At 38.8% G+C, this 23,856-nt stretch overlaps 1 protein-coding gene across 1 annotated transcript in view; it reads right to left on the reverse strand.

Annotated features, from left to right (window-relative positions):
* The window catches only part of cpne8 (copine VIII), a 76,275-nt gene that overhangs the window by 30,640 nt on the left and 21,779 nt on the right, over nucleotides 1–23,856 (reverse strand). The window contains exons 3-8 of the mRNA XM_048159324.1: nucleotides 20,063–20,109; nucleotides 19,856–19,959; nucleotides 14,068–14,107; nucleotides 12,817–12,893; nucleotides 1,038–1,101; nucleotides 171–274 (exon numbers count right to left, since the gene is read on the reverse strand). Coding sequence (XP_048015281.1) covers nucleotides 171–274; nucleotides 1,038–1,101; nucleotides 12,817–12,893; nucleotides 14,068–14,107; nucleotides 19,856–19,959; nucleotides 20,063–20,109 — 436 coding nt within the window. The remainder of the gene's footprint in view (nucleotides 1–170; nucleotides 275–1,037; nucleotides 1,102–12,816; nucleotides 12,894–14,067; nucleotides 14,108–19,855; nucleotides 19,960–20,062; nucleotides 20,110–23,856) is intronic.

Genomic DNA, 23,856 nt, shown 5'->3' on the forward strand with positions numbered 1-23,856 from the left:
CCCCACTAAATTGCTGGATCTCCCCCTTTGTTCCAGGAGCTCGGAATTTACAAATTAAGCACTGGATATACAGTAAGTACTGATATGAATAATAAAAAAAAAAAATTCTATTGTCTGTATTTTATGAACTTTGTCCAATAGGAAAATGGGGAGAAAAACGAAAAACTTACGTTCCATCTTCATTGCTACGGTAAAAGACCAGGAAAGGGTCAGACTTTCCAAAGAAATCTTTCTTGTCCAGTTTGTTGCCACAAAACTGCATCAGTACTGACTCCTGATAAACAAAAAACACATTAACAACTAATGGTGGTTGTGCTGGGATGTACTGAAAATATGGGGCAACTTTTCTAAAAACAAAAACCACACACATAAGCACAAACTGCACGATTCTGTTCAGTAAATATTTGCAAAGAAAAGAGACAAAAAGAGATAAGAAAATAAGACAAGTGACCAAACAAGAAGAAACGAGACAAGATGAAAAAGGAAAAGAAGAAAAGAAGAGAATATGACACATGAAAAAGTAGAGGAGACTAGAGTCAAGAAGAAAAGAGGAGGAGAAGAGATAAGAAATGAGACGAAGAAGAGATGAGATAAATCAAGAAAAAAATAAAAGACTCAAATAGACAAGACTAGATGAGGACAAACATCACAGGCAGAGACAAACACACACCGAAAAAAATTAGAAAAGAAAAGAAGACAAAAACTAGATGACAAGAAATGAGACAGGAAGAGAAGACATGAGACAATGCAAGACATGAAGAGAAGAAAATAAATGAGACAAGAAAGAAGAAAAGAAGCCAAAAAAGACTAGATGAGAAGAAATGAGACAAGAAGAGAAGACATGAGACAATGCAAGATGCAAGGAGAAGAAAATAAACAATGTGAGAGAAGACAAAATAAATGAGACAAGAAGACAAGACAACACTAGACATGAAGACAAGAGAAGATATGGGATGAAAAGGGACAAGAAGAGACCAGATGAGACTATAGGAGAGAAGAGAAAAAGACGAGATGAGACGAGAAGTCAGTTGACGTACCCTGCAATTTCCAAGTTCTTCAGCTTTCACAATAATAGTTCCACAGTTTTTCCCAGGAATGCCTCTAAAGTTAGAAGGAACAATGTGTGTTACTGAAGAAGCCCTGACAACACTGATCTTGACAAGAAACACACAACTGACCAATTCTAAAAAGGGTTCAAATCCTACAGGAATGTCATTGACACTTAACCTTATAGCTTACTCCAGGAGGACTGATTCTGTAGTAAGTGTCCTAAAAAACAGAACTTTGCTTTGGATGTAAGTGCCTATTAAAAGGAGTAATTAGTAAATACTGTATGCTGACTGTGGTAAATGAATGGGAATGTACAGCCCATGCTGTGTGAATAAGTGAACATCAATAAGCGATCGTAGCCAGTCGACAGTTATGAATGTATGTATCTGAGCTGCATAAATAAATGAGTGTTTGTGGAAGCAGGCAGGCGAATACACGAGTGTTTGCTTGCTCTTATATAAGACTACACTTAAGAAGCCCAAGACGGAATTGAATTTAAATTGTATGGACCCAACACTTCAACGTCCTGCACAAGTGCCTGACAAAGATGAATGATGAAAGATTTTGAAGATAATTTGATGAGAACAAACTTCTCCCTTACTTATGCCTTGGCAGTGTTGCCTTAAGTGCTTGTTTCAATTCCACTAAGTAGTTCTGGGTTATGTTATAGAGGTTAGAGTAGCAGATCCATGGTAACTGAAGACGTGTCTTTAATATGCTCTGGATCTACAGATGTCCTCTGAGGCACTCTTCTAAATTAACCTGAAATGTGCAGCTGTCTATCAGGAATTACTTACAATGAAATTGACAGACAAAGAGAGAGAGAGAGAGAGAGACAAAAAGCTACCAGTGTAGCTCTAAGCTACAAGCTAATCATATTTAGAACTACAATCAAGCAACTGTTTTAATTAACCTGATAGCTCATGTACTGCAGGGCTGGGCAAAAATACATAAAAATGTATTTTAAAATAAAATACCTTAATTTTAAGTGTATCAAAATAAACTATAAAATACAGCAGCCACACCATGTATCAAATAAACTACTCTATTTTTGTATTATAAAAATATAAAAAAATACTTTTACAAGGGAGCATGAAATTTGTTCGCAAACCTTCCATCAGTTGGTCTACTTGATCGACCCCTTCACCATTACACTGGTTACAATGTTTGATAGAAACAGCTTTTCTGTTTTCAACCAGTTAAAGGCACAATATATACAGTAGTATTTTTGGATTAAAATATCCAAAAACCACTAGAACAATGTTATATATTTTGTTGACTTGTGTCCTTACATTATTCCAAATGTTTCCAAGAATGTTTAAATCCAGAGAAATAAGCAATTTTAATCAGGACACGGGCTGTGTCTGTGCGTTGCCTATCATTGATATCATATCCGTGTTACCCTCGGTTTCTGATTTTATTTTGTAAACCATGGAAACACAAAAAGCGCTTTAATATATTATATGTTTTATTAGACAGGTGAGAAACTGTTTGGATTTATTCATCGACAGAAAACTAATCATGTTATATAGCTTCATGTTTAAATCTCGTTTTCTTTATTTTCCACGAGTACCATGTTTTACCATGACTAATATTGATCTAGCTTACTGCAGTATGCAACAAGTGTCTCATAGCAGCCACCGAGCGAATGCGAAAAAAGTGTAAGCAGAGACTGTGGCATTATAAACGCTCCACTGCTCTTGAGGTGTGTGTCGCGCATGTCTCTCATTAGCAATCGCTCCAGCGGCCTCATTCCGCTCCAGCATCACTTGGCCCTGCTCTGCTTCATATTTGTCACATTCCCAGCCATTCCTGGACTCCAATTCCCAGAATCCTCCCTGACAATCACCCACACTCACTCATCTAATCAGTAATCACTCACACCCAGCTGCAGCACATTACCCGGACTATATAAGCCAGTCACACACACTCACACTTGCGAAGTCTTGATTTGCCCCGGTGATCACTACTGAGTGTTTTCTTGTGGACTCTTTATTCCCTGATCTTTGCCTGTGTTCTGGACTATGTTTGCCTGCCACCTGCCCTGATCTCTGCCTGCGACCCGACTCTGTTTATCTGCCGCCTGCCTCGACCATTGCCTGTCCCAGTTTATGTCTTTGCCTTTGCCCCTGTCTGCATTGTTCATTATTTAAATAAAAGCTGCAAATGGATCCCTGCCTGAGTCCCGCTTCATTACAATATTACAGTAAAGTTAATAATCTCATCCATGAACATGATTTCTGACCGAGTCCCATCCCGATTTTTTTCCACCTGCTGTAGACGTGAAAACAACACATTCCATGATTCCACGAAATCAAGGATAAGCGACTTCTAGTGGCGAAAATTTACATATTGTGGCTTTAACAGATCAAATATTCACATATCCCTGTGATCTCCCAGATGAAGTTTAGTTTTAAAGTAACTAACAGTTTAATGTTTAACAGTTTGCGAATGACTCATACTTGTATTCTAATTTAGTTACTTGGTGTTTGGTAATGAAGGGCCTACTTTGCATCAGCAACACTGACTCAATGACAAACAAGTTATTTATAAGAAGACAACTGATGGCACCTATATACATAGCAACTAGTTTCTAACTAATTAATAATTTGATTGTTAGGCTACTAAAACGAACACCAAAACTTAACAGGAACTGTTCAAAATTATAGCAATTTATGCAAAAATTGATTTTGTACCTTGACCACCTTCTTCCATTTGGATCAATTTTCTGTTCTGATCTCAACAAGTCTCTGCAAACTACTGAGTAGGCACCAATCAAAGGCCGCATTTTTACGATATCATCATGTAGACTACTTTCAAAGTATTTTACAGTAATTTAAAACTACAAAAATACAAAAAAATAAAGAATTTTGAGACAAAATACAAAGCTATTTTCATCAACCCTATCAAATACAAATTATAAAATACTATTTTATATTTGAAATACATATTTAAAATACATGTATCATGAATACTGCCCATCCCTGATGTACTGTATGGCATCGAGACATTCCCTGTCAGAAGGGACGTAGCAAATAATACAATATCATCAATAATTTTATCACTTCTATATTTCTAAGTTTGTCAACTTGTATAAGCATTGACAATTTTAAGTGCGCAACTAGCAAAAGGTTTTACTATGGCTAGTGCTATTTACTTACCTCTCAGGAAATTGGTCCTGGACAAATGTTTCTTAATAACCAAATTAATACTCCTTAAATCTCCACTCAAACAGTGCTTACCAGATGATGCCCTTTTTTTTGACAAATCTCACTCACATTTACACATACTGAAGGTTGGCCCTTTTCAGGTTTTCAAAATGTTTTTGAGAAAGGTTTCAAAAGGTTTTTGTAAGAAAAATATCCATATTTAGAACTTTATGAACTATAATCACTGGCTTCTGGTAATGGCCGTATGCAAGTCGAGTTTGGGTCAAAGAGTGACCTCTGACCCGACGCATGGCGTATTGGTGAACGCGGAAGTGCAGAGGATAGAGCAAAACAAAACAAAACAACAGTCACGAATTAGAAGTCTAAAATGAAAATTTTTAAAGAGAAACGTCAGAGGATTTTGATATAAGAGAAGAGGAGCTTGAGTTTGTTGCACAGCCCTATTTGTTGAACCGCGAGAGGAGTCTAAGCTTACGATACTCCTACATCCAGCGTCATACATCGGGTCAGAGATCACTCTTGCGCTGGAACTCGGCTTGCGTACGGCCATTACCAGAAGCCAGTTATTATAGTTTATAAAGTTTTAAATATGGATATTTTTATTACAAATAACCATTGCTTTATTTCAGAAGGCCTTTATTAAATCCCTGGAGCTGTGTGGATTATATTTATGATGGATGGATGCCCATTTTTGGGCTTCAAAATCTCACGACCCCCTTCACTACCATTATTAAGCTTGTAAGAGCCAGGATATATTTTAATATAACTGTTTTAATCCATCTCTTTTGTCCACTTTTAACCCCTTCTGTAAATGTATGGATTTTTTCAGATCTTTCAATTTAATGGACAAAATAAGCTTGTGCAATTTACATATGAACGCAACCGGAAACTAAGAAAAAACACACAAGGAGCAGCAGCTTTTGTTTCTGCTCTGACAACCGCAAGACCACGGCGAACGCGGTGAGTGAGTGTTAGAAATCAGGAATGGTGAGAGAAAAGCCTACAAGGTTTAAATCCTGTCTGGCTAGCATGCTTCCCATAATGTTTACTCTTTAGATCAGTAGGGAGTCTTTTGTGGCTGTTCGAATGCATTCGACCATATGAGCGTTTACGCTACGAAAGCAGTCTGGTCAAATGTGTTTTTTTGATTACCTCTGGATGTGGTCAAGCTCAAAACGTTTTAGACCCCGTTTATACCTGTATTTAGTGTCGTCCACTTGCACTTGTGATCCGACAGACCAAAACGCATCTTAATACCAGGTGTAAACAGGGCCATAATTACATTGAATAAATTGAAACTATTTAAAGGGGCATTTTTACATTTGAATTACATTAAAACTTTACAAGACATAAATCTTTGTTGCTGTTTTAGTTAGTTACTCCCCAACAATGAGATTTTAGTTCATCTTTGAAGTTCATATGAACGTACAGTTGAGCTTTTGTTTACCATATTTGATGTTCTGTATGTATTTGATTTCTTCACTGTTTATTTGTTAATAAAAGCCTATTAAATCTGTTCATTATATAAAGTAATTGTGCTTCTTCAGAACTTGGAAACTGATCAATTCATATGGATCACTTTTCCGATTTCTTTTTAAGGCATCAATGTTTTGGTGGAATGGACTTTCAGTGAAGGGACAGAAATCTCCCAGTTTTCATTAAAAATCTTCATTTGTGTTTCAAAGTGAATGAAAGTTTTATGGGTTTGGAATGATATGATTGTGAACTACCCTATTAACAGCTTGAGAATGACTCCTGCTTTGGTTTATATCACCGAGTCCTGCACAGGTCCTGCTTGGTAAAACCCGCACCCGCAGTACTCAACAGAACACGACCCATTATCCGACAGCAGCACTAATTTAATTCCATACCCGACATGACCTGATCCATTTGACATGAAGATCACGACCCGAAACACAACCGCATTAAATCTACTACATCAGGTAGACAAAAATCATTTATTTTTTCAAGTAACACAAGCAATCAAATCAACATTAAGCATTCTGAGTTGAGGCATTTAAGAAAAATAGACACCCAGACCACATGGTAATAATTAACAGAAAACAAGAGAATGTGCATTCGTCGTATAAACAATACAAAACTTTTGCCTATACATCATGTGAACAATCCGCCTATACAAGCTATTTTAAACAAATGTGCACAAATCAAAGCATAGGCTATACAGATGCTCAATGCTGTAAATTGCATTGTAATTACAAACCTTTGGCGGTCTTCGGACTACAGAGTGTGAACACAAATAAGCATGGGACCATTTGAAAGCAGCTGCCTATCAGTGGGTACCGAATTATTGATTCCCTACTGACAACATAAATATTATTCCACCCATTACATCAAATATTAGCGGCTCACTTGCCTGCGTGCAGGACTGATATCAACACAGAGATGTAAATGTGGCTGTATCAGCAATTAACATATGATCAAGAATGAAATTAATTCATACAGAGTTGCATGAGCTATTCAGTGTGGTTTATTGCTGTAAACGTTTTTAAATGTATTTATTTACAACTGCACTATACTGTACATCGATAAATGAATGTCCAAAGAGGTCTGAGTGAGTGAATGATTGAGTGCAGGCAGCTCTGGTTATATAACACTCTGAGATCAACATGTTACCACCCAATGTGATGCCAAACAGCACACACAATCAGACAAAATCCAAACACACACTTTATACAGGGAATCATGAACATGGCAGTTTGTATATGGGCAGTTGACAAATGGACACAACCATGAACATTAAGATTTTATAGGGTTAATTTACCCAAAAATGAAAATTCAGTCATTTACTCAATTACTCACCCTCATGTCGTTCCACATCCATAAGACCTTTGTTCATCTTCGGAACACAAATTGAGATATTTTTGATAAAATCCGATGGATACATTGCCAGCAAGATAATTTCCTTTTCAATGCCCAGAAAGCTAAGACATATTTAAAACAGTTCATGGGAGTACAGTGGTTCAACCTTAATATTATAAAGCAATGAGAATACTTTTTGTGTACCAAAAAAAACAAAATAGCGACTTTATTCAACAATATCTAGTGATGGGCGATTTCAAAACACTGTTTCATGAAGCTTCGAAGCTTTACAAATCTTTTGTTTCGAATCAGTGATTTGGAGCGCGTATCAAACTGCCAAAGTCACGTGAACTATTGAAATTTCGAAACACTTATGACGTAACCGTTTCAGCAGATGACCCAGAAGCAAAGGAGCAATTTAACAGAGTTTATTCAGAGTACAGTTCAAAGTCCAACAAAAGCAGAATGCCAGGTGTCGTCACACTGGGACGCTGCAGCTGGTAAACAGGAAAACATAAAGGGAATTCACTCGCTGATGGTAGCTCGCGGAGCACAGGAGCTCTGTGGCCGATCTGGGCGTGCCTCAGGCTGTAGATGGAGAGCACGAAGCCTGGCGGATGGAAGGAACCAGGCTTGCAGACAGAGATAGACGGACCACGAGACAGCTGAAGGGACTGGGACTAAAACTGTGATAATACACAAACAGTAATTAATGATTTCTGAGAGATAACACAGGCGAACACCACTAACAGGTTGTTAATCATCCGACAAAGACACAAACAAACTGGTAACCGTGCCCCCGGTGGCACACGTCCAGCAGTCTCCTAACCCTGTAGACAGGAGAACCTTCGACAAGAACAGGACAATGGGTGGGTCGGGCGGGAGCGGGAATAACCGGCTTAATGCATGATATGTGGAAAACAGGGTGGACGCGTTGTAAGTTAGGAGCTATTTGAGTTTGACGGCTACAGGACTAAGAACCTTAGCTATGGGAAAGGGACCGATGAAGCGCGGAGCTAATTTGCGGGAAGTGCACTGCAGGGGTAAATCCCTAGTGGAAAGCCACACTTTCTGGCCGCAAACATATCTGGGTGCTTTGACACGACAGCGGTTGGCAGTACGACGTGTGCACTCTCTGTTCTGGCACAGAGCGGATCTCACAGTCATCCAGGTGCGCTGGCAACAACGGATAAACGCCTGGACCGAAGGGACAGAGGCCTCTGTCTCCTGGGAGGAGAACAGAGGTGGCTGATACCCGAGACAAGACTGGCAAGCTGATAACCCAGTGGCTGAGGAGGGAAGAGAATTATGGGCATACTCGACCCACGGTAATTGTTCGCTCCAGGACGAGGGATTGCGAAAGGCCAAAGTTCGGAGCATACGACCCAGAATTTGATTTGTGCATTCAGCTTGTCCATTAGTTTGAGGATGGAATCCTGACGACAAACTGGCCGAAGCGCCAATCTGTCGGCAGAATTCCCTCCAAAACTGCAACACAAATTGAGGGCCCCTGTCCGAGACAATATCCGAGGGGAGGCCATGCAGGCGGAAGACGTGCTCAATGACTATCTGAGCCGTCTCCTTTGCAGAGGGGAGTTTACAGAGCAGAACAAAGTGGGCGGCTTTAGAAAAGTGATCAACAATGGTTAGAATGACCGTATTATTGGCAGACGACGGAAGACCGGTCACAAAATACATGGCGATATGGGACCATGGACGATACGGAATCGGGAGAGGTCTAAGAAGTCCAGCGGGAGGAGAACTACTCGACATAGTCTGAGCGCATATAGCACAAGAGGCGACAAACCGGCGCACATCACGAGCCCCTGTGGGCAAAATCGCTGACTGACAGCCGCGAGAGTTCCTCTTACCCCAGGATGCACGACTAATTTAGAAGAATGCCCCCAGAGGAGGACAACAGGATGGAAAGACTTGGGAACGAATAACAAATCCCGGGGGCATTGACGAGGAACAGAAACATTGGTTAATGCCTTTTACCTGCTTCTCGATTCCCCAGGTAACGCCTCCTACCACACACCCGTCAGGTAAGATAGTCTCTGTGGAGGAGGTGCTCTCCGAGGTACCGAACTGGTGCGAGAGAGCGTCAGGCTTCGTGTTTTTAACGCCTAGCCGATACGAAATGGTAAAGTTAAAGCGGCCAAAAAAAAGCGGCCAAAGAGCCTGGCGAGCATTTAGATGCTTAGCCGTACGAATATACTCAAGGTTCCTGTGATCCGTCCATACTATGAACTGAACAGCGGAACCCTCTAACCAATGTCGCCACTCACCTAAAGCCAATCGAACGGCAAGAAGCTCGCGATTGCCAATATCATAATTGCGTTCGGCCGGCGAAAGTCGATGGGAAAAATAAGCGCATGGATGGACCTTCTCATCGATTGGCGAACGCTGAGAAAGCACCGCACCTACAGCCACATCAGAGGCATCGACCTCGACTATGAATTGTCTCCCGGGATCAGGCGTTATTAGTATGGGTGCTGTGGTGAACAGCTCCTTAAGTCTATCAAACGCGAGTTGTGCGGATTCAGTCCAGATGAAGCAAGTCTTAGATGAGGTGAGAGCGGTCAGGAGCACAGCAATATGACTGAAATTAGAGATAACCCGGCGATAAAAGTTAGTAAACCCCAAAAATGTGTGTGGTTCGGGAGTCAGGAATGGGCCATTCAATAATAGCACGAATCTTGGCAGGGTCCATACTAATGCCCTCAGCAGAAACAACCGAGCCAAGGAACGTTACTGACTGGACATGAAAGGCACACTTCTCAGCCTTTATGAAGAGCCTATTCTCTAAGAGGCGCTGTAAGACAGTTGAATGAAAAATTGAAAAAGAAATAGTCTCTTGATGATTGCCAGAGATGGTGAGACTCACCGGTACGGTGACATGATGAATACCAGACAGCTCACTGCCATCTAGTGCGAACACAGGGGTAGGATCTTCTAACTTGCGAACAGGGATGTTTCTCTCCCGGGCCCAATCCTCATCCATGAAGTTACCCTCCGATCCCGGATCAATGAAGGCTTGACAGGAAGCAATGGCACCAGCCCAACGGAGGGTGACAGGAAGAGTGGTGACAGTCCTAGCAGGAGGGCAGTGTGAAGTAGCGCTCGACAGTAATCCCCGGTCTACTGGCGAGCGCTTCCTTTTAACGGGCAGACAGCAACCAGATGGCCCGAACGACCACAGTACATACAGAGATGGTGGAGGATACGGTGCTGGCATTCGGCGGGTGAAATCTGAATGCCCGATGTCTGCATGGGCTCAGGGAATTGGGCAGCTTCGAAGGACACCGCAGTGGAAGTAAGATGAGGAGTGGGTGGCACAGGTTGCGCGCCGTGGGCACGGCGCCGAAGATCAGCTCGCTTCTCCAGTTTGATTGCCAATTCCACCAACTGATCAAAAGCAGCGGGGACTTCGCGCATAAATCTCATCTTTGATATCTGGATTCAAACCCTCCAGAAAGCGTGCTGTCAGAGCCGGTTCGTTCCACTCACATGTTGCAGAGAGAGTGCGAAACTCAATGGCGTAGTCAGGAACTGAACGCTTCCCCTGGCGCAGCACAGCAGGCAGACGGGAAGCCTCACGTCCAAAGAAGGATCGATCAAACACTTTGGTCATCTCCTCTTTAAAGGTGGTAAAAGACTGGCAACATGCAGCCTCTGCCTCCCAGACTGCCGTAGCCCAGTCACGCACCCTTCCAGTCAACAGGGAAATAACAAAAGCAATCCTGGCACGATCAGCCACATACGTAGAGGGCTGAAGGGAAAAGACAACTTTATACTGGGTCAAAAAGGCTTTGCATTCAGTAGGCTCACCCGAATACCGTGGCTGGTTGTTGATTCTTGGCTCGGAGGCGGGACTGGGAGACGGAGGATCAGACAACTCGTGGTGGAGAAACTGAAAATGGTGATTCAAGTCCGTCACCTGAACCACGAGGTTCTCCACAGCGTGTCTAGCAGCCAAAAGCTCCTCCTCATGCCTGCCAAGCATAGCACCCTGCATCTCAACAGCAGAACTGATGGGTCCCTCCTTCGCCGGGTCCATGGCTGGTCGGATGATTCTGTTGTGTGTCAGCAGAAGGCCCAGAAGCAAAGGAGCAATTTAACAGAGTTTATTCAGAGTACAGTTCAAAGTCCAACAAAAGCAGACTGCCAGGCGTCGTCACACTGGGACGCTGCAGCTGGTAAACAGGAAAACATAAAGGGAATTCACTCGCTGATGGTAGCTCGCGGAGCACAGGAGCTCGGTGGCCAATCTGGGCATGCTACAGGCTGTAGATGGAGAGCACGAAGCCTGGCGGATGGAAGGAATCAGGCTGGCAGACAGAGGGCTCAGATAGACGGACCATGAGACAGCTGAAGGGTCTGGGACTAAAATTGTGATAATACACAAACAGTAATTAACGATTTCTGAGAGATACTGTAACACAGACGAACGCCACTAACAGGTTGTTAATCATCCGACAAAGCCAGAACAAACGGCAGGGAGAAATAGGCAAAACAATCAACGAAGACACAGAACAGGTGCGGACGCGAGAAGGTGTGAATGCCGACAGAAATGACAAACAGCTGAAACAAATAAGCATAGAAGGCAGGGAAGAAAGGAGAAAACAAGGAGACAATCAAACCCGGCTCATGACAGTTACAAAACAAAAGATTCGTAAAGCTTCGAAGCTTCATGAAGCAGTGATTTGAAATTGTCCATCACTAGATATTGTTGAATAAAGTCGTTATTTAGGGTTTTTTTGGCGCATAAAAAGTATTCTCGTTGTTTTAAAATATTAAGGTTGAACCACTGTACTCACATGAACTGTTTTAAAAATGTTTTTAGTACATTTCTGGGCATTGAAAAAGGAAATGATCTTGCTGGCAATGCAGGCCTCACTGAGCCATCAGATTTTATTAAAAAAAAAAAATCCTAATTTGTGTTCTATTGAAGTAATTAGTGTGTGTGAAGTGAGTAATTAATGACTGAATTTTCATTTTTGGGTGAACTAACCCTTTAATATGTTTAAAAAATATATATATTTGTTTAAGGGAAAGTATATTTTACATGGTGTGACTGACTTTTGCCTTCACGAGATCATTTTAAATGGTTCTATGGTGTGGCAAATATTCTGTGTTGTCTCTCAATTAATTTGAGTACATGAAAAAATGTACAATTTGAAATGTGCTGTTTTGTTTTGATACTATTCATCTATTTTGACACAGTCAGTTCCAGTTAAATAAGTAAGGCTTATTTAATGCTCATTAATGCTGAAATTCTCTCTTTTTTGTTATGGGGGTGCCGCAGGACTGATTAAATGAAGTAAATCCACATACACATTCCAAGTTTAATTAATAGGGGTAAAACTCTCAAAGCATACAAGATTGAATCCTGATTAAGAACATTTTAAAGGATCCCCAAGAAAATTCATTTGTAAATATAACAAATTTGTAATTTGATTCTAGAATGGAGCTCTGTTCTAAAAACCTTCCTCACATAATTGAAAAGCAACTGGATGTGCTTTTTGTTATTTAGGTTGATATGTAAATTCAGAGGAAGTCATTTTTGAAAACAGATTCTGATTAGATTTTTTTGCAGTTTAGCCAAGGGACACAATTTATATGCAGAAAAAAATGAATATGAAAATGTCCTTCTTTGAGGACAGTAAAATAAACTGAGATAAATCCAAATTGAAAGCAGTGTTAGGTGAAAATTGAAAACATATTTCAACACATTGTGTTTCAGAGAAGCGTGAAGCTCAAATGCACGACTTACATGAGTGGTCTTTCCATACGACTTCCTAGAGATCCCACCACCTCTCCCAAAGTACAGTACATCTGGCCCAGGAAGTCCTGCGAACACATACACACGTTAGGAATGGGAGCTTTCTTCACATTTCATGATTTTTGGCCGTTTGAGTACAAGGTGCCTGATATCTCAGTACACATGAAATCAAAATGGACCCTTATTTATCATGAAAAATAAGCTATTATATTAATGCTTAATATTACTTTATAAAATTATAAATCATTAGTTACATTAGCATAAAAGAATAGCTGTTTCAGAGGCAGAATGAAGATTAAACAAACTTTTTTAAAATAATGTGCACAAACAAATCATTCACATTCATTCACTCAGAAATAATTCACAGAAATATGAAAGTCAAATGGGTTATGAACTTGCCTGTAAGCTAGTATTCTCCAGTGGGAAATGGGAATGATTTCTGACCGATATTCTCTCTATCCAAATGTCCCATGCAAACATTTAAAATGAACATTTCACATTCAGTGTATTCAATCCTAAATGGACATAATTAAATAATCTTAATACTTTTTGTTTGCATATTTTAGTTCACATCATTAGTTTTTATATAATAATAACTATATTAAAGTAATATCTACTTTTTTATCTTTTCTTCATACATATTATCTTATTATCTTATATTTCATAAAATAATTACATAAATATTAGAGGCAAAATTGTAAAAGTCTTGGCCTGAGACAAGAGTAAAACAGCAAGGCATTTTAAAAGTAAATGAAAAAAAAACATAAAGAGACATATTTTAAATATGAATAATGTGGGGAAATAAAGAAAAATGGACATGAAATCTGTTTCAGTATTAATCAACACATAAGTCCTTGAAAAACAAGGATATTGATGAGAATAGGACCTAATTTTAGATAAGTTGATGTTAGGCTGCATGTGGGCAACATTTGTGGCAGGAAGGTTTTGCAGATGGAAAGGCAGGACAGAAAAAGGCAGACATTCTCCTGAGAGAGCTGATTAGAATGTCTGTGCCCAGCATCTCTGAACATCAATCCCACAGGTGCACTCTGGGATATAGAGTGACCCATGGTTATGACCCCACAATATCCTTGAATAAATCATGATAAAACCCCCATGATGAGGGTCAAACAAGGTGTCTGTACTGCCACACACATAACCAAAATATATAACAAGTCTTTAAATTCAACCAACACACAAACACAGTGTCCATCAGTTTTACATTTACAAGAAAACACTTACATGTTTGGACAGGTTGTCACTCTTTGAGTCAAGGTCATACCTAGACATAAAAGGAAAACTATAAATGACACTCAATGAAATGCTTGGAAAGATTAAATGTGTAATTTCTGTGGCACCCAAAAGATGCTGAAATAAGTCCTAAAATCCAGAAATGAGTTGCATTTTTGCACTTCCGGTACCATCATCCCAAAGTCAATGGGTTTTCTGAATGGATTTTTGGTTAATTGCCTGAAATAAGGTCTGTGGTTAACACAATTTCAAGATATTTCCATGTTTTTTCTACAACATAAAATACATCAGGAATACCCCACTCATTAATTAAAAAAAAAGAAAAGAAAAAGATGGAAAAGGCAGTTTTGAAGAAGTGGCTTAAGAGGCCTACAGAGTCTATCAGGAACATTAAACGTCATCAGCCGAACAGTTAAACTTATCTGCTTACTAATTCCATATTACACTTTTACATTGAATTTATACTCATGCACTTGAAACTATTCTAACTCAAAATTTCTAACTTGTCTAGTTTATAAAAAGGATTAAAAGAGTGTTACGAGCCTCTGCTCTTTCTCTTGTTTTCTTTTTTCCTTTCTGAGCATAGTTGCCAATTGGATGAGGGCAGAGCCTGATTATCTCCAACACCTGTGGCCTCCGCCTATTCAAGAGCTGTTGGTGGCACTTCACTTTTGGCCTACCTCAAGAAACCTGTTGTAGGTGGTTTTGGAGTTTGTTTTTCTTTTCTTTTGTACAGGATGGTGAGTTTTTTTTTTTGTTTAGTTATATTAGAATAGAAGGAAAGCGTAGGTAAATAAGCTGACCCGGAAGATACTTTTGTGTTTATTTTTCTCGGGAGTGAGGAAAGTTTAACTCTGAGTTGTAGTTTAGATTAGTTAGCTCACCAGTCCTGATTTGAGTTTTGTATGTTTTTATTTTTATTTTGTTTTTGTTTGTTTGTTTGTTTGTTATAGTTTTGATACTTTTACTGCCAATACATTTGATCTTTTTTTTCCCTGGCCATTGCGATTTATAAATTTTGAACGGCTTTTTATGTTGGTCCCTAATCTGGGTCGTAACAAAGAGCTTTTGAAAGTTTAATGATGCTGACGCTGAAGTCATGCGACCCTTTAGCCCAGCTTTAGCTTTTAACTTCTGACAGTTGTATTTAGGCTTCAAAACTGATGTTTGTTTGTGAAGATTATCTTTATGAACAAAAAATGCAAGTATCAAAATTTTGTTGGGCACAGCTTATTTTATGCAATAATCCAAAATACAATGGAAAAATCCTGTTGGATTTTTGTAGAGGGAACCAGGGCGATGCAAATTTGTGAGTTGGCCTACAAAAATATATCACTGCGGCACTCTGTTGCAAAAATAACTAGATTATTTTTTCATAGAAATAATATAAATGTCATCAATGCCATGGAATCACCCACACATGCAATACACTCTCATGGCAATTGCTTTGTCAAATTGGTGGCGAATTTTGTCGGAATTTGTACAATGTCATTCATATATTTTCGTACGATATATTACGCCCCACTGAGGGTTATAGGATGGGATGGAGTTTTTTTTTCCATAGATTTTTGTATGAATCAAAATGTAAAATACAAAATCGCCAACTCTTAAAATAGTTATGTTTTCTCATGAGATTGGTGGTTCCCAGTGTTATATTAGGGTGTTTTGGTATGGTTGCTAGGGAGTTGCTAGGTGGTTGCTTACTGAAGTAAGTCAGAAGAGCCCAGCCCTAAATCATTCTAGGCATGACTTGTATCCTTCCTGTAATACAAGTGTATTAAATCTAATACAGTTAAAAAGTAGTACTTTTAAACCTAAGGTTTTCTTTTTGGGATTTACATTTTTTAATGAGGATTTTTTTCTTTATTATTATGGTATTAGGACTGTGTTATCAACCTGACAATTATCGAAAATATCAAAATTAATTTGAATTCAGAAACTGACATGCTCATTGTAAAAGGGGTGTATTCAAGTATAAATTGCAGTTTTAATGTATTTTTTGAGCAAATGACGTCATTCACCGCTTGGCAAGCACCAGACGCTCCTGTCTTTCATTGTTATTGCTGCCTTTGCGCATTAGGATAGAAGAAATAATTTTAACAGCCAAAATTGCACACTTTACCTTTAAGTCATGTTTTTTACTGTTGTTTTCTGTATGTCACTGCTTCTGTTTTCTCGTGACATTCTGAATGAACACGAGCCTGTTGTTCACCGGCAGCTTAAATGAAGCCTCAGTGGGTGGCAACAACCTACATGTTTGAGGAAAAATCTGTCATGTTGGGATACATGTTATTTTCCTCTCAGCATGAATCTACACTCCTGGCTGTCTCTTTCTTTGTCTGTCCGACTTATTTTTCCTCCCGCTGTGCAAAATGAGCAGCGTCAGCACATGTGCGGATATTTCCAGCCATGCAGGAGAGACCGCTGGGATCAAGAAATGCTTTTACCTGACCGAACAGGGCTGTTCACAGATATTTTGAGGGGCAGTGGCCCAAAACAAAAAACAAAGGGGCACTAAGGGGGGTGGGGGGTGGGTGGGGTGGTACATGTTTTATTTTAGATATGCTGTAATGTTGTATGTGTGCTAACTTTATGTCAAGAATCTACCACACTCACACACAACGCAGTCTGCAGGGGTTTGGTTTTCAGCTTGTGCTGGCTATTGCTGTGGATATTATCTATGCCAAGCACACTGAATAATTTGTCACCAACAAGTGTATTAAATATGGATAAATATATTTCGATTATTATTAAATTATTTGATTGTATTTGGTCACGTCTCCACCCATCCAACATATCTGCACCGGGCACATTTTTTGACATGACGCACAGCCCAGCATACCCAGTTAAAGAAGTCACCGCTCACCACTGATATAGGCTATATATATATTTACAGTGATAACTGGTATATAATTTTTAGAGACACCATTTTCTTAAAGAAAATGGTGTCAGTTTCCATCTTAAGTAAATTCAGTATTGATTCATTCCGATGTAAGAATCATCAGTTATTAATTTAGTTAATTTATCTACATCAGCACTGTAAAAAACAGTGATGTCATCATCCAGCTCAGTTCAGTTCGCATACAATGGTGCCAATGCAGCCAGATCAAAACACTGTTGAATAGCAAATGTCAAGTGTCCCCAACTAAGCAAGCCAAAGGCAACAGCGGCAAGGAACCCAAACTCCAACAGGTAACATCAGGTGGCAAACAGTTGTTAAAATGGAGAAAAAAACCTTGGGAGAAACCAGGCTTAGTTGGGGGGGCCAGTTCTCCTCTGGTGAACAGTGCTTTATCATGATTCAGGCAGCTATCATAAGTCCGATGGGATCGCAACAGTCAAAGTATTTATTCCAGTTCCATCCAGTTGAGGATCGTATTCATCACGCCGGTAAGGATGGTTTGTTGAGGAACTGTGCCACTGCCTGTCGTGTCGTGCCTTCAAAGTGGATTATGAAGTGGACTGAACTTCATTATGTCCCTGATGTAAATATATGGCCTTTTTCTATCTTTTTTATCATTTACCAGGTAAAAATGGTAAGTTGTATCATTTAGAAAAGTATTAGCACATCTCTCGTCAAAAATCCAGGTAAATATTGCATTAAATTTGGATCTGACAATTTCTAATAGAAATCTCCATGGTTACTAAACAGATACACTCTCTCTTTCTCTCTCGCTCTCTCTCTCCATCTATCTATATAAATATATATATATATATAAATATATAATATATATATATATATATATATAGAGAGAGAGAGAGAGAGAGAGAGAGAGAGAGAGAGAGAGAGAGAGAGAGCATCACATATATATAGCCCCATATCTCAGAGAAGGGACCAGGTGTAAAACTATAAACTGTCAGTCAGGTGTACACACACTCACATACTGATGGATGTGACATATCCATCAAAATGTCACATCCTGAATATGATAATATGAGGACAGGGAGATGATTACATGATCGACCAACTGCACACACACACACACACACACACACACACACACACACACACACACACACACACACACACACACACGTCACTGATGTTCTATTCTACCTTTGTTAATAAACACTGCATCATGCATCATCTCTAGATGATGTACTGTACTGTACATATGGGACGGCCACTTTAATTCTGTGTGGACGCTCTAATGGAGGATCTGCAGTGTGTGTTTGACCACGTGTATGTGTGTGTGGCAGAGGTGAATAATGCATAAATGTAATTTCTGGGATACTGCTGTATAAAATGTGCTTCACTGAGCAGAAGCAAGCCAAAACCCTGCAGGCAGTGTGTGTGTGTGTGTGTGTGTGTGTGTATATGTGAAATCATACAAAACTGCATTAAAAGGTCTCCTATGTTACTTATGGAAACAGCAGTTTTTAAAAGGCTCTGGATATCTAATTGTTTACAATGAACATGGAGATTATTAAATATGCAAATCTGTGTGCTCATATTCAATTATTGATACACGAGTCATTGACATGGTATTCATTTTTTTTTTGTCTGCATGGATTCATGTTTTGAAAACAAACAAACAAACAAACAAATTGACAATGATCTAAAACACCCCTTCTACCATGCACAGGTTTGCAATTTCTGAATTTCTAAAATTCATTTTGATATTTCTGTGGCCGTAGAATCAGAAACAAGAGTGAACAAGAGTTATTACTGATTCTTAAAAAAAAAAGTTGAATATATATTTCAAAAAAGTCAGTATACTAATTAAAGTGTTAGTTCACCCAAAAATGAAAATTCTGTCATTAATTACTCACCCTCATGTCATTCCACATTCCACATCCATTTGTCTTCAGAACACAAATTAAGATATTTTTGATGAAATCTAATAATCTAATATCTGATCCATACATAGGCAGCAACGTCATTGCACCTAGATTGTTAAAAACATGGTTAAAATAGTCAACATGACTACAGTGGTTCAACCCTAATGTTATGAAGCGACGAGAATACTTTTTGTGCGCAGAAACAAAACAAAAATAACGACTTTATTCAACAATTTGAACCATTGTCATACGTAGTGAGGCTCATTATTGGCCGGATCCTGTGTCAACATCACATGCATGCGTCATGCTGCTCACGTGTTCAGCTTCGGCCAATACTGAATTGGCGTTCGGACGCAAACAAGGAAGTCTGCACTGAGTTCACTATGCATGACAAGTTTGACAACGGTTCAAATTGTTGAATAAAGTCATTATTTTTGTTTTGTTTTTGCGCACAAAAATTATTCTCCTCGCTTCATAACATTAAGGTTGAACCACTGTAGTCACGTTGACTATTTTAACCATGTTTTCAACTACCTTTCTGGACGTTGTTGCCTATGTGTGGATCAGATACCCTCGGATTTCATCAAAAATATCTTACTTTGTGTTCTGAAGATGAACAAAGGTCTTACGGGTGTGGAATGACAAGAGGGTGAGTAATTAATGACAGAAATTTCATTTTTGGGTGAACTAACCCTTTGAGACGTGTATATTCGTGTATATAAATATACTCAAGATGTAAGGAAAAAAATTATTACATTTTAATTACACCACTTGACATTTAGAGACAATTTTTTAAAAATATATTTTTAAAAAATGTATGAGCCCAGTGATAACACAAAATCTAATTTTAATGAGTTTAGCTCACGGTTTTTAAACTAGAATTTTATTCTCTTCATTTGGCATTTTTGGCAGAGAACATTGATAATTTCCAAAATGCCTCATTTACCCAAACATTTAATCTCAAACACAAACACATTTGCTTGCTGATTATACTCACAGGTCAAAGCGTAAATTTTGTCTCTCTTCAAAGAAGTAATCGAGGATGAATTTGTGCACAAAGTCTGGATTCAGCGTGTTATCGATGACTTCTGTCCTGCCAAACTAAAGAAAAGAACAGCAAATGGCATCATATGACCAGCATGAATAAAAGTAATGAAAATTAAAAAATGCAGTTCTGAAAACACAAATTCAGAAAATACAATACCTCTCTCCACTCCCTGTTTGCCACTGTCTGAGTGTACAGCACACAAACTACACAGAAACAAAGTCAAAAGAAAATTTCTTAAATGCATTAAAATGCAACCTTGTTGGAGAGAAGAGTGAAAATAGCAGCCCTGGTTTAATTAATTCAGCAAATTAAGAAATAGGGATGTGCAACGATTAATCGCGATTAATTGTTTGCAAAATAAAAGTCTGTGTTTACGTAATATATGTGTGTGTTCTGTGTATAATAATTATGTATATATAAATACACACACATGTATAAATTTGAGAAATATATGCATGTTTAAATAAATATATATCTTTATATATATTTTATATTACATATAAATATACATTTTGTATATATAAATCTAACATTTTTCTTTAATATATACATGTATGTGTCTGTATTTATATATACATAATTATTTTACACAGAACACACATATATTACGTAAACACAGACTTTTATTTTGCAAACGATTAATCGTGATTAATCGTTGCACATTCCTATTAAGAAATCAAGTATGCACAAAAAGCATGCAATGAGAAGAGCAATGTCTCTCTCACACACACACACACACACACACACACACACACACACACACACACACACACACACACACACACACACACACACACACACACACACACTCTTGTACATCTGTCTTTGTGAGGACATTCTTTGACACAATGCAATCTCTGGCTTCTTACCCTAACCCTACCCATCACAACTAAGTGCCTAACCTGAAACCTTGCCCCAAACCTGCCCTTAACCTAATTATAACCTTATCCCTAAAACCAAGTCTTGACCCTCAAACAGACCTTTAAAGGGCTCTCAGAAAGTGAGGACTGGCCAAAATGTCCTCACTTTACTCTCTTGTTCCAGACTCCGATGGTCTAAAATGCAAACAGGTCCTCACAAAGGTAGTTGTACACACACACAGACACACACATCCGTCTCCCAGGACAGATATGAGTACAGGTGGTCATAAAGTCACACTCTATAAACTCTATGAGGCCCTAGGGTCCAAACCCAATATAAAGGTGGAGATTATGCACGCTCGGCAGACAATGATGTCTATTTTTTAATTAGGCATATTTTTAGACACAGTCTGATGGCAGGTATTGGCTCATGTTTAGAAGGAAGGCCCCTGGGCAGCCAAACAGATGTTCAGAAATGGAATTATTTCAGCCGCCTGCCGGTGCTTGTGATATGAATTGGCAAGACTTGTGTGTGTGTGTGTGTGTGTGTGTGTGTGAGAGAGAGAGAGAGAGAGAGAGAGAGAGAGAGAAAAAAAAATCTGCCTCAGCTGTCTAAATGCACTCAGAAACTCTTCTAACTTTCATTTTGTCAGCTGGGTTTATAGACACATATGGTGACCTGGACGCTTTCCAAAAATACACACACATGCACAATAACATACACTGAAATTTACATATATGACTATATACTGCCATACGCTCTTAAAAAACAAAGGTTCTTTATTGGCAATGGTTCCATTAAGAACCTTTAACATCCGTGAATCTTTCCATTGCACCAAAGGTTCTTTATAGTGGAAAAAGGTTCTTTAGATTATTAAAATGTCTTTCACACTAAGAAAAAAATTGTTCTGTTGAGAACTGTTCAATGAAAGGGGGGGGGGGGTTCTTCTATCGCATCACTGCGAAAACCCCATATTGGAACCTTTATTTTTAAGAGTGTAGATGAGATCACAGTGATAGATCTATTCTTTGTTGTCATAGAAACCTCCTTCACATTAGAAGTTGGGAACAACCAGCCTCTGTGTCATTTCTGGCCCTTAGACCATTTAAGTAGTGCTGCACGATATTGGATAAAACTGACATTGCGATATTTTGTTTTTCTGCAATACATATTGCGATATACTATATTCACTAGATGAACTGAATAGCTCTATTTGTATATAATTAATAATTCTAGAATGATTGGGGTGATTTTAGGGGAGTGCATCTGCATAGAAAATAATAAACAAATTACAAGCATGGATAAATACAATATACAAATGAAATACAGTGCTTTAGCCTATGTTTTTCAGGTATGTCTAACAGTATTCAGGTACAGAAATTGAATAATCAAATGTATATTAACACTGCATAGTCTTCACTGTATAAATTAAACATAATTAATCTTTGTTAAAGCTACAAAAGTGATTTTCTCTTTGTATTTTGTTGTTTGATTAACATTAATGACACAGACAGCAGCAGGAATATTAAGCTTAGACCGAATGCACGGATCCAATATAATGATATGCATCTGTTTTCTTTCCCAATTGTTTACCATAAGCCATAAGCAACTGTGTTTAGGATACTCACAGAGACGGGCATTTTCACATGATTTTGCGTGTATGTGTCCTTTTAACACAAAAAGACGAGAAAGAGAACTGAATTCTAGGTTCGCACATAAAAAACAGCACGAGAGTTACGAATTGAGTTTTCTTTCACGTTTTCTTGCCCTAGAATGGTTTGAAATCGCTTCAGTGTTTAAACTGACAGGACCTAAAGCACGTGCAAATGCTGAACTTTCACTCTGTGATGGTTAAACTTTGTAATTAATCAGAGAATCACGTGGGTTTCGAACCTTGGTGCCTGGTCTGTACAGATCAACTATGATCCCTATACTTGACATGCACGGATGCGGATGTGCGTGGATGCACACATTGCGATATCGGTGATAAAACAATGTATCGTGCAGCCCTACATTCATGTATGCCATTTCACAAAAGAAAAAAAAATGCAAGTACAAATATATCCTTGATTCGATTTGTGGGATAATCTGTATAGTAGGGGTGTAACGATTCACTCGTTTTCTCGATGCATCGATTACAATTCCTGACGATGCATATGCATCAATCTTGAAACATGTTTTTTGAATCGTAAATCATTAAATTCGGCCGATAATCGATCGCCGTTATTCGCGCTCATACAGCTCTCCTTCACAGACACTCGCTGCACTTTTTACCGCCTTTCACTGGATTGCACTCGCGCTCCGTCCGTAGATCTTATACACACATTTTTGAGCAGCCCACGTTTGAGCTCTCCTCAGGACGGCCACTGCTATTCGCATGAGCAGATGACAGCTCTCTACTATAATAGAGTATATAATATAATCTATTATAATAGCAACTAAGTCACACTGCTCAAGCCAATGATAAAGCTGCCAAGTTGCAGGGTCACTACTGTTGAAATAAAATGCTTTCATTTCGTGGAAATGTCACCGTTATTTTATGTAAGATAAAATACTGGAATTTTATGGAAATGGGTCATACCATTGACAATACCTGAGCAGTGGACGTAAAACCCCGCTTATTTAAGGACGCATGCATGGACGGAGCAAACACATAATGTAAGTTTTAGGCTATTAAAAAAATGTAGCTTCATTAAGAATTAACATGAACTAACATTAACAATGGACAAAAGGTTTTTTTTGCCCTTACTCTCTGACCTCCTGAAGGCCGCTGTGTAATTAACACCCTGACTAAATAATAACCCTATGTATAAAAAATGCAGAATCGAATCAAATTAATCGAATCGCATTGAATTTTAATGTGAATCGCCTCAAATCGAATCGTTCTAAATTTGCAAAAATCGTTCTTGAATCAAATCGAACACCTATGAATCGTGAATCGATTCGATTCACTGTATACCCAAAGATTCACAGCCCTACTGTATAGTGTAACTATCTGATAATGTTGTTGTGATGGTTCAGCCCAGGTGAGGAAACACTTTAATGTTTTTTTTTACTGTTATATTGCTACTTGCTTATACTTGACCGCG

Source organism: Megalobrama amblycephala, linkage group LG15 (assembly GCF_018812025.1).
Source record: "Megalobrama amblycephala isolate DHTTF-2021 linkage group LG15, ASM1881202v1, whole genome shotgun sequence".
Classification (NCBI taxonomy): domain Eukaryota; kingdom Metazoa; phylum Chordata; class Actinopteri; order Cypriniformes; family Xenocyprididae; genus Megalobrama; species Megalobrama amblycephala.